This window comes from Eurypyga helias, unplaced genomic scaffold (genome assembly GCF_000690775.1).
Source record: "Eurypyga helias isolate BGI_N326 unplaced genomic scaffold, ASM69077v1 scaffold21729, whole genome shotgun sequence".
Lineage (NCBI taxonomy): Eukaryota > Metazoa > Chordata > Aves > Eurypygiformes > Eurypygidae > Eurypyga > Eurypyga helias.
In genome coordinates this window covers 61,336-78,882 of record NW_010270414.1, presented here as the reverse complement: position 1 = coordinate 78,882, position 17,547 = coordinate 61,336, and the positions used below count along the sequence as shown (strand labels likewise).

Genomic DNA, 17,547 nt, shown 5'->3' with positions numbered 1-17,547 from the left:
CATCTTAGGACTGCGACCGTGATCCAGAATAGAGCTAAGTCTTATCCACTCAAGAGTGATATGTAACCGTCCTCCTGACCCGAGAAAAATAAAAAAGGACACGTCAATGCTTCCTTCAACCTCAAATTCATCAATTTTATGCCAAAAAGCTGCATGTTGGTGTAATAAGTCACTGCAAAGTAAAACACATTACAACAAATCCCAGTAACAAGCCATCGACAGCACCTGGACTGTGCTATGGGACTGGGTACGCATGGGTGGCATTGCTCACTTCCGCCATGATTGTCAAATGGAACATCCTTCCACGAATTCAACACTTGAGACAGAACGGCAAAGACATAAGGCCCACCAAAGCTTTGCCCGTAGTTTTAAAGGCACTGAAACAGGCAACGGATATATTCCTTAGTACCATCAGTTTAAAAAGTTTTCAAAATATAAGTCTTTATATGAAAATGTTCTTTATTGCATGATAAGTTGATGTTCATTTTCTTCACCTCAAGAATAAAATGGTCTTCCCTTTTCTGGTGTTTGCAATCTGTTCAGCCTCGCTACCTGAGACGGTGAAGGCGGTACATCTTGCCTGAAAGGACCTTTAGGAGGGGTATAATTAGGGTCCTGAATTTTCTTATACGAGTCATAGTTGCTAGGCCCTTCAGAAGAAGTTTTTTTTTTCAGTTGTTGTTCTTTCCGCCTCTGCTCTTGACGAAGCAGTTCTTGTGTCTCTAGCATTACCCTGGCATTGAAACCATGTCCCCCCATATAACCATTCCTCGATCCCTGGTAGCTGGAATATCTGGGATTTTCTTTTGCAGTCTGGAACCCTTCACCAGGGGAATAGCTCTGCTCCCAGGAGTCTTGAGATACAGAACTGGCGTTTTTTCTGCTTTGCCTGTAAAGAAAAAAGGAAGATGCTTTTAAGACAAATGTTCTGGTTCCCCTTCTACTGTTATTGACAACAATCCCTGGGAAGAAGTGTGCTTCTGCAATGCCATCAGTTTTCCCCCAGCTATAGCATTCTCCAGAAGTAACGCTCTCTTCTGCCCCCAAAAGGCATCTTGCCTTCTTTGATGGGAGAACATTTTCCATAGAGTTGAACGATATTTCTAGGCCTGTACAGGAGGAATATGCCATGAAAACCCATCCAGTGCCACAACAAGCATCACGTTCTTAAGAAAAAAGTGCCATGATTCAGTTGCAGACTAGGAAAGACCATCCATATTGCTGTGCTTCCTACGAAACCAGATAACAACAAGTACTTGGAAAGTCAGTCATGAAAGATTTGTATCTAGACTCACACTTGATTAAAAATGCAACAGGCAGATGTTTAAAACACTTGCTCTAACACTGCACAGGTCAGAAGATAAAGCTCATAGGTAGCTGCACAGATGAGAGCTTCTTCCTCCCATTTCCAGAACTAACAGTTGCAGGCTATGAGGACTGGTTCCCCGTTTGCTATAGCTTTCATAAAAGAAAAGGCAGAGATAACCTTTCTTGCTCATTTTTTTGGCTCCATGGGGTAGATAAATAAATCAAATACATATAGGAATTACAAATTCTTATCTCTTTTCACAATAAATCATCACATTATTTTGAAGACAGATTATGGTTTTGAAATAGCTTTAATTTACTATCAAGCTGCTAGATGCTTTTATGAATTCAAAATAAGATTGTTGATGATAAAGTAAAACAATTTTGTGCTGCAGCAAAAGATGCCCACTTTGAGACTGAAATTAGTGCATGAGAATCGAGCAGTAAAGCAAAATATATTGCGACATTAATCAATTAGAAAATAATTTACTTGTTTATATATAGCTTGTTTTTTCATGTCAACACACATGACTCAGTGTGGCCTCATCCAATGAATATGCAGCAGAGATACAGAAGACCCAAAGAATTTTTTTACTGTTAGTAAAAGTAACAAGTATCCTAATGTTTTTCAATCTTCCACACATATAACTTGAAAAATGACCATATCAACCTTATTCCATAATAGATTTTGAGACCTCTGGATAAAAATTGTTACTCAGGATGAGTGTAAATTACTACAACATAAATTACAACAAGATGTAAATTCTTATGCAAATCTTCACAGCAGTTTTTGGTATTCGCATACTGAACTTGGCCAAAGTAATGATGTTTTTCAGCCATGTTTTATCACTCCCTGGAACAAGAGCAAATTGAACAAACCTCTGTAGGCTACGAAACTGACAGGTTTCTGATCTAGAGTAAGATAAATCTTAAGTACTAGAAAATTAACTTGGAGTTAAACACTGCTTTTACAGTTTCACATGGGACAAGAGGATGACTAGTTGAACTGATTTAATTTACAGACTGTTTTCTGGTACTTTTTCAGAATTAGTTGGCCCACTTTCACTATCTTTCTGGGAAGATCCTTTAAAACTGACTCAAGAGTTTATTTGCCTTCAGTACTAAAGATTTAAATGTACAAAGGGAATAAAAAGGAGGCCTCTAGAGACTATACAAGATGAAAAGCAACAAAGCTAAAGAATTAAGCCAGTGCACAACTTTAATCATTACAAAGCCATAGCTGCAACATTAAGCTTGGGACTTGAGTTTCAGAGTAAGTAAGATTTCTTTAAAGATCAGTCAGAGTTACAGTTTGTAAAGCTGGAGAACTAGATGTCACAGCTTGTTACAGGAGTACTGTGGTATTTACAGCACTCAACTTTAGCCCAAGGTCCTGAAATTGTGTCTGCTCTCAGCTCAGCTGAAATACCCAGAGTGCTCAAAGTCATTAAATTATCATTAACATGCACTGCTAGCTTGCTAGTAACTTCTCATGTTGAAAACCACACTGAGTGAACTTCTCAGTCACTCTTTTCAAAACAAGCATTTTCAGACCCAAAACATTATTTTCCAAATTTCTAGCAGATTAGTTTTCTCCTAACAGGTATTAATTTTTGCCACTGGAACTGCATTTCAACTGACTTCTGACTTTTAAATGCTACCACTGATTGAACAGAACTGGGGAAGCAAGTTTTAAGAATCATAGTTTTAAAACTAAAAATAACTCCCCTAACTTAAAAGCAACATTAGCATCCGTGCTCTTCCACTCAATCTGTGCATTCCTGGGGCTAGCAAAACAAAGAGAATTTCTCAGGAAAACCAATATGGCTTTAATAGGTGTGGTCACTTCAGAAGGAAGGTAGAGATAAGAAGCATAGGGAATATAAAGATTTTCAAAATGACAAACTAACAATCTAAGAAAACACAGTAACTTTACATTTTCCTTTCCCACCTTTCAGATTTAACAGAAGAATCCTACACTGAAAGGCATTATAGCATGTGAAAATCTGAAAGATCTATTTTACTTTCAAAGATATTGGTAGGATAAGAGTTCATGATTAGATAACTTATTATGAAGCTTCTGTTTCTTAAAAAAAAAAAAAAAAAGTTGTGATACACTTGGTAAAACACATACACATATTTTCCACACCATTTCCACATGGTACACAAAAATAATACAAGCTCATTGGAAGAAGCAACCAGAATCAAGGGAAATTGACACCAGCCTCCATTGTACAGGATTCTCCATTCAACCACTGCCACTGATATTTGAAAGTGCAGATTATTTGCATAATGCTTTACTATCATAGCTATCTAAATCTATCTAAATACAAGTTGTGTAAACTAATAATTTTTAAAGCTAAGTATCAAGTAAAAGACATTTTTCCCAAACAGTTAATTTTAAAAATCCAAGAGTTTTTTACTATGCAGATTTGTTTACACAAAAAAATATATTTAGTTTCATTATTCCACTGCTAATGACCCAGTAATTTAGAAGAAATGTATATACTGGAAACTTGGCGGCCCCTGATTTTTTGGACAGACTTTCGTAATTCCATGTTCTTTTGTTTGAGGTCTTGAGATTTTTTTTTCTTTTAAGGTTTTTCTCTGTACCAGCATCACAAAGATAGAATTTCTATCCACTAAGGAATTAAGCAACAGAAAAAAAAATAGTCTGACATGTCAAAAGGGGACAACCCATGTCATGCTCGGGAGATTTTTGTAATTGCAGAAAATTAAACTGGATGGTGTCCCACAAAGGATAGCTTTGTTTTAATGTCTCAGTTCTGTTGGGTACTGAGTGTCATCAAATCCCACTGAAATCAGCTCTGAAGTTATTCTCCTAAAATAAACACCTACCACATGCTCTCAGTTAAGAAATTTTATGCCTCTTCCACACTGAATACATTCCACCTTATATCAACGCTGAACAAAAGTGTCTGCACTAAGTACAACATTTTCTTTCCACAAACGAAACGAGCTCCAGGCTCTTATCCACCAAACAGCCTCAGACAGTTACCATACCTGGGTAACGAGCTGTACTGCCGCTGAGCTTGCTGGAAACTCTCTCTTTCTTCTTGCCGCTGCCGCTGCATTTGAACCTCTACTGATACTGAGTGTCTGCCACTCTGTGAGTAGGTCTTGGTGTTTGGCTACAAATGAAAATGAAATTGTCTTAAACAAAGCAGAAAAATACCCATCATTTAAATGGCTATTGTACACGTACGGTTGTATTTGTTTCAACATGCAGTTCCAGTAACTTTTTCATAATTATTAGGGTAAATTTTGACCTGTAACAGTGTCCTGTGCTACAGATTCTTTTTCTGACCTACCATTTCTGAGATGTATCAAGAAAATACTGGTCCAGAATGGGTTGTGCTTTTATAGTAACACTGAAATTTGAATTGAGTCGGTGGAACAGACCTTCAGACATGATATGATCTTCGATATGATCAAATAGATAGATTTAGCAAGTCTCTTGTGGACAATGGGGAATCCTATATCTCTGAGAAGGATTTTAGATAACATCTTAACAAGGTGATAATTTGAATCTTTGAGGCCAGTACTAAGAGAAGATGAAAAGGGACGGCCTTTCAGGGAATACAGAGCATTACCAGTCAAGATCTGGCAGAATGGCTGGATTCATTTTTGAATTATGAAAAATCTACTTTTGTAAATACACCACTTTTCAGCCTACATTACTACTCTCTTCAGGTTTTGTGATTTCAAGCTGCAAAATAGGGTGCCACAAAAGTCAAAGAATGTTATGGGCTTTTTTTGTTGTTTTAATACTAATGTTACACCTAACAAAGAAATAGAACATTATTTTCTCTCCTAAAATTACCAGTTCCATTCAAAACATGTAACTCTCATCACTGGGATGTTAGGGAGCATAACCACTTGGCTGAGCACAGGACTGAAACAGCTTGTCTCAGAACTGCTTTTGTTAAAGCACTTCTGCCTTTTTATCTGTGCCTTCCTTCAAAATGAACATCTCTTTTGTTTTTCACCATTATAATTTCTGCAGCAGAAAGATATAATAATGGCTGACAAATATCTGCAAGATAAAAGGCTTTTCAAAAGCTTCTTACATTGAAGACAAGTTTTAGAAACTGGAAAGTTGTAATTTGTGACATAACCTTCTCCTTTGTCTTACTATATAGTCAAGTACCTGCAGGTAGCCAGACACATAACAAATTTGCAACAGGTGTACAACTTTTACAAACTTCATTTTCAATAACAGTACACTTCAGACAGAGCATCAGTCTTGGCTCAGAATTTAACAGACAGATACGATGTGGTGAACAACTGCCTTTCTCCTTAAGAGAAGATTATCATGCAAAAGGATCAGAATTGTGAAAGCACAGACTATGAGTAATGGAATTTAAGAGAATCCCTAATGTAATGTTGATGTCTACTTCAGAAAAAATTTACTCTGTAAAACCTCAGTAAAACAGTATTTCTAATGAAAAACGCTTTAGGAATGATATGATGAAGCAACAAGTAGTGAAAACAGAATCGTATGTCAGCCTTGTGGGAAATTTCCTTAGAGATGAATAAGCTGTACATATGTATGTCCAAACCAACAACCCCCACAGAGATTTCCTACTATATTAAATAAGGGCAACACATACAGAGCAGTGTTTCAGTTATTGCATATGTCAACATTTCTAACTTTCTTGACTTTATTGAGAGTCTTCTGACATTTCGTATTTTATTGAAGGGCTCAGCTTATGGAAGCGAGTGATTACCTGAAAATCACAAGATTTATTTGTGAATTCTCTCCAGTGTGGTTATAAGCAGCTTAGAGAGAACCAGGGGGAAACTTAGAAGTTCCCATCTCAACTTCTCCATAAGGAATAAAAACATTTAAACTAAGATTTTAGAGCCAATCTCCTCATTTCATGGGTTCCACTTTAACAGTGTTGGAAAGCTTGCATATAGTTGGAAAGCTACAGTTATGTCGTGTGTGATAAAGTAGTTATCACAGATAAGACATGAAATCAAAATTGCTTCTCTTTATTTGAACACACATTTTCACTTTTTTTTTTAGTTCACTGTAAATATAACAGATTAAAGTGCATTACAGCACGGGTAATGTTTAAATCATCAAACAGCTGGAGCTAGATTGACTTGCTGCTCAGTTTAGGTTTATCCAAGACACTAAAATGCATCATCTAGAAAGCATGAATGCAAGTATGTGCACACACAGGTGCAGAGAGCTGAAGTTACCACCAAAGCCTTTACTAAAGAGACAGAGGCTTTGAAAGCCCTAGTGGACAACGAATGGACTATGATCAAAATGTAGCTTCAGAGATTTTTTTTTTGAATGCACATAGGAACCCACGGCTAAACAGAGGCAGGAGATATCACACCTAACTGCCCGCTGTAGAAGATTCCCAGAATGATTGAATCTGAGGACTCAGGTCTGGATTCTCAGCAGTTCATAAAGAATGTCATCTAATGGATAACATTTATAACTTCATGGGTCTAAAGCCAAACATCTAAAATCCATTATCTGATTTTCTGAAGGTACGAGTACCTGTATGCCCTGTTAAATTAAGTGGATTTGCAATATTTAACTAAGATGAAAAGGATACTTATTTAGAGTCCTTGCTTCATGTTGTTCACATTTGCAATAAGCTATTCATATAATCGAATCTGCTATCTGATTTCAAGCATCCAAAAATAGGGCAATGAGACACAAAATATTCCATCTGTATGTAATCACGTATTACATAACATATATACACACAGACAGGAACATTCAACCACCTCATTAATAAAAAGGCCTTTCTTTAAAATATTTTCTTTAAAATTTAAGTATTTTTCTTTAAAAACCTCAGTGATACCAAAGTGAATGCCCTTGATATATGGTTATGATGAAATAAAGACTTAACATATTCCTTTATGGATCCTTAACTCCTTCAGAAAAATGCAAATCTCCATACAGTGATTTACCTTTTCAATACATGTTTTGATTAAAGTATCTAAACCAAAAATATTTATATCATAAGTAACCTTAGTCTTCAAAAGCTAATTGGTAATTTTGTCTCAATCCGCAAAATATATGTTTATACATATATATATATAATTTATACAGAACACGTCTCTATATACAAGCATACCCCATTTATGTCAGCACAAAATAAAGGTAATTAAAAAAAAAGTTGAACTATTTTCATATCTTTCAACAGCAACAAAAACCCATGTATAAGGAATACACGTTAATTTTAACACTGGTATCAACACAAGGCTAAGTACATCAGCCAACAACCTGGCAACAGCGTGGTGTTCTGAGCACAGATTGATAAGAACTCTGGCCTTGTTTGCAGTGAGATGTATGACAAGCCCTGACCTTTTAAATCAGGATGCGGTCAAGGCCACAATAACAACCAAAGCTGCATTATACAAATAAATGTATGTTCACGTCTTTCACAATACATCTAAGCGGCAATGATGGTTATGGCATTCAGAATTGTTAAACAATATTCAGCATGTTAAACTGTGCTTTAAGACACATGAAATTGCACAGCTCTCTTCTCAAAGAGGCATTAATTTAAAACCAAGGCTGCAAAGTTAAAAGTTCCTGTAGCTTTCTCATTTTATGCAAACTTTTTTTTTTTTTTGTTATCACAGAGCGTACACTCACTGAGCAGCAGCAAAGGGCAGCATGGTTTAGGGAGAAAGGTCCCTCGTCTCTTTCCTAGCTACGCCAGTGGCTGCCCACGCAGTTTCCTTCCCTGCAGTGGCATATCTGCCCATGGAGGGTAGCTCTGCATGGTGGCAGCATGGATAGTCCAGGACTGGCAGAGATCAAAGTTGCCACAGAATTAGAGACAGGAGACCATGGGGGTGATCCGGGGCACTGGGTTTCCAGGGAGATCCAGCTGGTTCAGAAGCCATGAGATCCAGCCACTGAGGTGACACATCTCACAGGCTACTGTCACAGGGAGAAGCTGGGAGAAATGCTTACTCAGTCATGCGACCCCTTTTTGCTGATAAAGAAATGGCTAACAGGAAGATTACTAAAGGAACAAGTCCTATAGTATTTTGCCAGCTACAAAAAAGGACTATTATTTAATATACATGTGCTAACTTTTACAGATTAAGCTCTGTGTTCAACCAAGAAGTTTCAACTTCACTTGGGAAGCTGGTAGAAAGGATACTGCCAAAAAGCCTGTGGTTCTTATATCTCAGCACTAATTAGAAATAGATAAGATTAAATGACCTTGCCTGCTTCATGTGTAAATGTACTTGGCACAGATGACAGACAATCCAGTAACTGTTTATATCAAAATTCAGAATGATAAAAAGCATTCAATGGTTCTGGGAGATGTCCTTGAAAACTATTTTTACTTGCATCTTTTTTGTTTATGTTGCTATGGTGACCAGAACATACAATATTTCTTTTAAAAACTGCCAACAGGTGTGTGTATGAATTCAAACACCATACCATAACGAACTCCCATCCTTTTGTGTCTCTTTCTATGGGACATATGTAGGAATCGGAATGGCATGGCATGGGACTAAGATTTCCTTTTTGTGATTACCAGCAGCAGAAAAACACTCTTCTGTATGGTAGAAACAAGCCACTCAGAGAGCCCTGAAATGCTGCCCAAGGTATTCACATGCACTGCACGCCTGCGAGCTGTAAATATGTTTGTTTACAAATGGAAATGATTTCTTTTTGAAATCTTCTATCTTCATTTTCTGTTTCACATAAATTAGTAGTGTGAAATTAGTGGGGGAAAAAAGTTTAAAACATAAACCTTTAAAGTCAGAGTCTAGATCTTTGTAAGAAATTGCAGCCATTTCATGAAATCCTTCCCAGGTTTGACACAGAATGGATATTAACTACACAACTGAAGAGAAACCTGTGAAGAGGCTGCCCTGCATAACTCTGATTTCCTCTCTGAAACAGTTTGGGGTAAGAGAAACAGCAGTTTATCTCCTAAGGTATTCTTTGTTGACTGCAATGCTCCATTAGATACTGCCTAACATCTTGAATAAAATATCCTGAAAGACACACTCGAAATGGATTCATAACAGAAGGAATTAATATACTACTTTACTTTCTCATTATGTGTTGAGTAATTCTATATAATTTACAGCCTGATATAAACTTTATAATGTTTGTTTTGAATATAGTCTAGAACTCATTTTTCCAGGTAAGATTAAGATGTTAAAGTTACAGCAATAAAAATCAGGCTTTGTCTAAAAAATTTAAAATTATTTAGAATTCATTATGGCTTTGAATAGGTCAAGGACTTGAATACAGGGATGAGAAATGGGTACATCAACAGATAAAAAAGTTGGTTTTTTTCTCCTTAAATCTATCTTAGAGACAAGATCTACACACCAACAAACAGCAGAAGAAACAAGCACAGTCCTTAATTTTCTGATCATTAACCTATTAGGCCATGACTAGGTATTTTATTAGGATCTCTGGAGACTTTCCTCTATGAAAAATCATGCAGTTATTTACCTTTCACAAATTTGTGCACATAATAAAAGCTTTACTCAGACAAGTCAGGTATTGTATTCATTTTGACCCAGTTATCTGTTATATTTAGAAAGAAAATAAAACTTTTTATTTGACTCTGAAATATTTGAAGTGCAATTTGCTCAGCTGCTCTCTTGATGCCAATTTTCTCTCACCATCCAAACAGATCTGGGATGACTGCAGAAGAATGTATATCTGAATAGAATTTGACACTTTCCATTTTTAACACTGTTTCTTTAAAATAAAGATGAAGAAATAAACTACCTATTTTTGTATCTTCTGCATCTTTGCAAGTTTTTTTATCATCACTGTGATTCCACAAGCAGGACTGGAAAGCAGTTGTAGTGTTTTCAGTGTATTTAATATGCTCTCTTTTTTAATTGGATTGTTCACTCCCCTGACATTTAGGGCTGTGGGTTTGTTATTGAATGTGGGGATCTGTTAATTAAGATGTGACTATGCAAAAATACAGGATATGGAACAAATTACAATCAAAATCCCCTAAACTCAGGATTGGTGCAAGGTAGGATAAACCTCATTAGACCCAATACTACCCACAAAACAACAAAAAACTAGAGAACCAACTTTGGTACTGAACGGAAAAATCTGCCCCAAAAGAACAATGCGTTGGAATAAGAATGTCATAGCAACAGCAAGGGCCTTAAATACTAGCAGCCACACTGTGATTCGATGCAATTAAACATGCCCAGATACACATTTCTGCAAACTAACTGGAATTAACACCAGCAGGATTAAAATGGACTAATCATATTTATGTTATTTTTCCTTTTTTTTTCCCCCTCTGTGTAACATCAAGCATATGGTATTGACCTTGAAAGCATCTTGTACCTTGTTTTTTGAAACACAAAACATAAAAAAGCCATGTAAGAGAACAAAAATTATGGAGCCTGAGAAAGTTATCTTAAAATAAACAAATGCCAAACCCTTTTCCATAAAGCTTTGACTCAATTTCAGAACTAGTAGATGACGGCTGAATGTTGTGACAGTCAGTTATTAAACCTTAACAGTGTGTCATTCAAATGGCCTTGAGCAGAAATGTTATGCTGCTTAATAGTCGGTGTCATCTCATTCCAGCGCTATCACTTTTTGTGTCTGTTAAGCTGCCTGATGCTGTACAAACACTCATAGGCAGTCAAGTATTTTGTTTACTGGGAGGGCAACCACAGCTGGGCAAAAAGTCCAGCTCTGTCGCATTGCTGATCTCCAGAGAAATAGCCTTCACCTGACGGGCATAGCCAGAAAGGGATGGGGTCAGGCGCTGGTCTCCCTGCTACGGGTAGCGCTCACAGCCAGCGTGATGTAGTGCTCCACGGTCCGGGGATCTGCCTCCAACCCACGGATGAGACTGAAGGTATCTGTCACAGGTAACCGGACTGCTGTGTCACAGGCCACTGATAGTCGAGGATGGATTGGAGTTGGTGATGTTCACAGGATCCATTTTGATAATATATTAGTGGCTTGCTGAGCTATTGAGCTCGTCTGAATATCCTCAGAGCTGCCAGAGTTCCATCAGTATCTATTACTTCCACTGCAAACTTTGTGTTCATTTATGCTTCCTTAAAGTACCCAATAGTCCCATGTCACATCAGCACTTTGTTCCCTATCCTCAACCCTCCCATCAGCTCCTTAATGAGAAATGCAAACTACTTATCACCTCATAGCACACATTTCTCCGTAGATGGGTTTTTCCTCTCTTTCTATCCAAACCAGGTCAGAGTTGGCTGCTGTCATGTGGTTCAGAGGCTTCTCTGGATATAAAGCTTTTTGTTTATGTAGGCTGTGCAAGCCATCTCCCTGAGGTGAAAACGCACTTTTCAACAAGGGTCCACGTACAGGTGCACTTTTCACTGCTGTGGTTTGTAACCAACTGCTTACAGATGGAGAAGATCAAAAAGACGTTGATGAATGTATCAGTATTTTCCTGCATACGTATTATAAACCACTTCTGCATTTTTTTCTGTCACTGGTATTTAAGAATACATCTGGATCTGTTTTGAGAGGGTGTCTTAACAAAGTCCATCATTTCAGACTAATATGTTAAAGTAATACACACTCCTTAAGAGAGAAGGCTATGGCTCCTTAGCACTGAAATGACTCTGAACTGCTGAAATGGATGAGATCATTGCTTTATCCTATCCAAGCATTATGATCTTGAAAGACTGGAATACACAATGGAAAAAAAAAAGAATTATAATTCAAAAATACTCTGGGACAATTTTTTTTAAAGTACTTACCTAAAATAAAACATTTGGTCACCTATGTATTTAACAACAGAGCAGCTCTTACAAAAGCAACAATAAGCTTTAGAATTCATATTAATACATTAAGCTGAATTAGTCACTTTCAGCTCATTTGCATGATCTCTAGAAGGGGAGTAAACAGAGAGATCCCATTTGTTTGAATAAGAAAAAAAGGAAAGGTCAGTGTTCTGACCCACAATTTAGGAAATTATTCCATTCCTAAGGTAATCAGCCTGTCATCCAAATAATTCCCTCCTCGCTCATTACAAGAAACTATAATAAAAGCCAAGTTGCCTGTCTAAAGTTGCTATGGCATTTAGATACACAGCAATTTGGCCCATGACCTTCAGTAGTTAAGTTCCCAAGTCTTCAAGAGTGCAAGTTTTTCTCATACACATTTTTCCCAAGAATGCTGCTCAGATGTCTCATTGAGAGACTGAACAGCAGTTGATATGCATAATGGAAAGTACCTCCTACATCCAGCCCCCTTTCACCCCAACGCTGCTACACTATAACTGTGATGAGCTATCACATTATCTTCACCACACCGAATCAAAGACATCTGGTCATTAACAAATGTTTATTTTATTTATTCAATTTCAAAGAAGGTTAGAGGTTTTCTAACATGGGAAAAGAGAAGCCTATATCCTGATACAGTATATTAAGCAGTGTTAGGTCATTTAGGGACACATTTACCTTTGTTCCTCTCCATGCTGCATGTCAAAAATACCACAGGTTCAAACTGGTGAGTTTAAGACGGACAAGGACACAAAGACCCAACAAAAGTTAAAAAATCTTCTATATCCACTACAATAGGCAAACAAAGATGACATATGTATTATGATGTTACCGAGGTTGTTCTCAGTGACTTCATACCCACAGATGCGCATCGTCAGCTATTTCCACCTCGGTCTCCTGTGCATCGTAATGCTACGTAACAATAACCCATCACCTACACCTGCTTTGGAGGAAGCTGTGAGAGTTTCTGTCACCATACAGCTCCTGCCTTTTTGGGACCTCAAAGAAATTGTTCACTCTCTTTACTGTGGAATTTAAAAAAAAAAATATAATAAAATACTTGTCCCATATATAAATTATCCTAATTTCAGATGTGTAATTGATTAAAAAGCAACACTGATTCATTCAATTATGTTAAACAAGATAAGCACATGGATTTACATAATTGTATCACATCACTAGATCAGATTGAACAGGATTTAAACGATCAATTAGGATGTGTATCTTGAGACAGAACTTCCTCGGCTAACCTCAGAGGCAAAGGGGTACTATTGTGAAGCCTGCTATTATGCATATCTCTCCTTTTTCTCTGTGAAAACACACAGCTCTTTCTCTTAAGGAAAAGAATTAATCACAGTGACACTGCTTCAGAGAAAATACTATTTACAAGTTTACATGTTCTCTCTAAATTATTTATCATTAGCATGTGCTTTATTATGATTTTCCTAGAAATAACTGACGTTGCCTTTGAGGCACAAAAAGCCAAGTAGTAACTCACCAAGTCAAAGGTGTAAACAGGAGTAAATAATGCACACATTAGGGATGGCTGAAGAAGTTTAAAAATTAGACATCAATGAACCAAAAATGGGGATAACAGAAAGGGCAGAAGTGTGGAGACAGAGGACCCTGCATCCCTATCGATCTGCTCCTGAACGGCCTGGGGACAGCAGGAGTAAGTCAACGTTTCCAGATTTGACAGGCTCCGTACACTTACCCATGGCTGCTCAAAACTGTAAGTACGTCTCCTGTCTTCCACATCCTCATCCTGCTTTGCTTGCTGAAACTCTTGTCTCAGGCGCTGTATCCGGTCATGATTGTTAGGGGTTGATCTGTTGCTAAAAGAGGAAGGATGGAAATGATCAATATACTTGGGAACTGCCATCTGTGACTGTAATTTCTTAGCACAGGACTGCTACTACTTTGCAGGAGTACAGACTTAAAAATAATTTCCAAGTATTTAGTACAACGTTCTTTAGATTTTTAAAGATGCTTAATGCTGTTTGACTTATAAATAAAGTTCAGATGGTATAAGGAGAAGACGAATGAGGCTATTCCTAAAAACCATCAAAAGTTGCTGGCACTTTTTCAGTATATGTTATTCCTAGAAATGAAGAGGAATAGATGTACTTAACAGAAAGGGAAATTAAGGGAAAAGTCCTAATGATCCCTGCTACTGAATAAACATTAAAGATACTTTTTCCCAATCAATAAAATGTAGTAATGTCAGATCTTTATTCACATCAAATTCATTACAATGTCTGAAGGCCCTACCTATATAAAATGTGATTATTTTCCCCAATCAATAAGAGCCTGTCATCCCTTAGTTCTGTTTTTTACAAGTCTTTTAAACTCATCAGTCTGAAAGCATTAAAAGGCCTGGGGACTAGTAAAAAGCAGACCATTTGATGGTGCTGTACGCAGGAAGGGATCCGGGCAGCCCTCTCCAGCACACTGGCAAGGCCTGTGGGCTGGGTTGGGCTTAGCCCCGAGGTACCACCGCATACAAGCAAACCCAGAACCTTGAATTCTTCAAAACCAACAATTTTCCCGCAATGTCTGTCGCAGGTAATCTGCTCTCCATAGCACAGGTTTATGTGAAACCGTAATGAAATATGCAGAGGAATGGCTTATTTCACGGGGCAGAGGGAAAATGGATATTTATTAATCTCGTTGCCATTTTTCCAGCTGTGTGGCTTGTACCTGACCCCTTCAACCCCCACTGTATTTTAAACATGTTAATGTGGGAATCACAGTGAGCCTGACAAAAAAGTATGTTATATCAAGACTAACCAGAAGCATTTTAATCTCTTATTATGGGCTTCTTAATCCCTTCATTTTACTGTTTATTTCAAAAAAGCTGATGAGGAATGGTCAACCATTACTTTGTTTCAACAGAGAAATCTGTAGGGAGACAATAGAAAGCAATTCCATAGATTCTTGTTCTCGGACACAGATTACAAAAAAACACATTGAATTTATAACCAATGTCTTCTCTCATATGAAAAGAGACGATTCTGGAGTCCATTTGTGACTGTTCATGTCTTTTGGGACTGGTAGGTGCAGTGGATTGGAGGCCTTAGGCGTTTGGGATGTTACCTCCCACTCTTTTCAATGCCATTAAATGGAGCTTATTGTTGTTTGGTTGGGCAAACAGAAAAATTACCATGGTTCCAGCAAAGGCAAATTTTGGAAGAAGTTTGGGGTTTTTTGTGTTTTTTTTTTCTTTTTTTCCTCTTTTCTTTGAAACCAAAGACAAAGAAAAGGAAGGAATTTGTGGAAGTGTTTTCTTTCTCTTTCTTGCAAATGGAAGCTTTCAGAAATACTTTGTCAGGTAGGTAACCTTCTACGTGCAAATTGCCATTTTGAGAAGTATAGCGCTTTTTTTTTAAAGAAGGCTTTATTTAGAACAGGTGGAAATAAAACATTTCCTCTTCATTGTAGGTGTGTTGCTAATTCTATTTCCTTAATTCAACTTAATTTTGTAAACCAGCTTATCTCCATTTGCAGTTTTGTTATGTAAATCTATTTTTTATTGTCAAATTCTGTCCAGCTTTATTATACAAGCACTTGGTTTTTTTCCCCTGCATTGCTATACACTGAACATTTTAAATGTAATCATCACAATCCAGTACAAGACACAGAAAATACTTGTAAATGGTCTGTTGATTTTCAACACTGGTATTGCTAATCTAACAAACAAGTAGTCCAATACTTTTTACACAGACAGTGTTTTCTGTAAGATAACTGCACTTAAATGTAAAAAAAATACGTTAAGCGTTAGTATTTCGGTTATAAGAACATATGTTGGAAGGAGAAATACCATTGAAGTTCAGTGTAAAACTACTAGAAAAGCACCTTACATAAACACCTTGAAGTACCCAAGATGATCTGTGAATAATCAACCTTCATTAATCAAGGTGGTTTCAAAGTCTAAGGGATCACAGTGCAAAAGTGACACTGGGGCAGCTAACCAATGGCAAAGTACAACAGAAGATAAACCCCAGAAGTACTGAACTAAAATCTGTGCATTATAAGGAAGAGACACTCTACCAGCCCAAGAATGGGCTACTGAAAGGGTTATTACACATCTGAGGTCTTCTGCACATTTTGTGATTGTTATTAATTAAAACAATTACATCAAGAGAGGAATAGCAAGCATGCATAGTGTCCATACCATGAAGCCCAAATGTATGGCTCCTGACAAACAGAAAATGCATGAATTTGACACCTGTGACACTGCACAGATGGAACAACAGAAGACAAGGAGGATCCTGGGATTTATGATTAACCTGTCACCAAACCTAAAAAGAACTTATTCTAATGACAAAAAAAAAAAAGAAAAAAGAAAAATAAAAGAAAAAAGTCAAGCTGATGAAAGAAAAGTTATTCAAAGGTATTAAAAGGTTTGATAATGGCAGAGAAGATAAATCTTTTAACAATATTTCTATTTCATCTGAAAAGCAAGGGACATGACCCAAATTTAGAAAATTGCAAAGAAGTAAATTATAAAAAAGGACTACTTCACAGAAAAGAAAGAGCTAAATTAAAAGACAAAACCACTTCTGTTACTCAAATTTCTTTGTGCTTAAAAATTCTGAGGGACACAGAAAGCGAGGTCAAGTCAGCAGCTTTATAATAGTAATAAAAATCTAACATTTATATTTAGAAGAGGAAAAGGGAACAAGCAGGCAGTAAGGAAGGGCTAAGATACTTTTAGGAAAAGATTATTTGAGGATTTAGACTATTTCTCACATTGGCTTCCTTTCATTTCCATTTTCCTCTTAACCTTGTTCTGATTCTCTAGGTTAAAATATTCAGCTGTCTTAACATTCCCACCAGAGAAGGCTTGCACATCTCCATCCTGGCCCGCCATGTTGTCTCCTGTTTCTTTTCATGCCTCTCTTCATCCAGTTAATTTTCTCATTGGTGCTTTTTTGCTGTGTTTTTACAGCTCCACTGCACTTCCTCTGCACCCAGGGAACACTTGGTATACCCGCTTGGTATCTCATTCAACCCCCAGCCAACAATTACTAATTCCAGACCGTGGGATATGCAAAAAATCATAATCACAATAAAAAATTGTCACAAAATTTTGGAGTCAAAAGTGCAAACCTAATTTTATTATTGTCAGGCCCTGTGATGTTGCGTTTTATCTAAAACCCTTTATGTAAGTCCCATCATTATCCCTTGGGACAGATCTATACAGATTATACACAGTGTGAAGACTCCTTGGCCACTCTAAAGCAAAATTAATTTTGACTTACTGGATTAATTCATCCCAGAAGGTAGGGTCATATCAACAGATTACTAGTATGCAGGGCTACAGGTGTCCCTTCTGCTTAAATTCCTTTTTGACTTCTGCAGATGTATGGCTCAAGTTCTCAAAAGTTTAATTAAATACACCATGTTTTGTTAGAGTTTTTCATTCAAATGAGCTGAAAGTCTGAAGGCAAA

General features: G+C 37.1%; 1 protein-coding gene across 1 annotated transcript; it reads right to left on the bottom strand.

Annotated features, from left to right (window-relative positions):
• Positions 1–437: 437 nt before the first annotated feature.
• LOC104514693 (partitioning defective 3 homolog) lies at positions 438–16,966 on the bottom strand. The gene is made up of 5 exons (XM_010158442.1): positions 16,846–16,966; positions 14,976–14,994; positions 13,808–13,928; positions 4,333–4,460; positions 438–889 (listed from the first exon to the last, which is right to left on the bottom strand). The coding sequence occupies exons 1-5, from the start codon at positions 16,964–16,966 to the stop codon at positions 496–498; spliced, it is 783 nt and encodes a 260-aa protein (XP_010156744.1). The 3' UTR covers positions 438–495.
• Positions 16,967–17,547: the final 581 nt, after the last annotated feature.

Bases quoted from the DNA above. Each gene is read 5' to 3' on its own strand.
- LOC104514693 (XM_010158442.1), bottom strand. From the start codon at position 16,966: ATGGCGGGCCAGGATGGAGATGTGCAAGCCTTCTCTGGTGGGAATGTT. The intron at 4,461-13,807 runs GTAAGTGTACGG...TTTCATTTGTAG, and splicing joins ACAGTTTTGAGCAGCCATGG to CCAAACACCAAGACCTACTC. The intron at 890-4,332 runs GTATGGTAACTG...TTTTCTTTACAG, and splicing joins CAGTACAGCTCGTTACCCAG to GCAAAGCAGAAAAAACGCCA.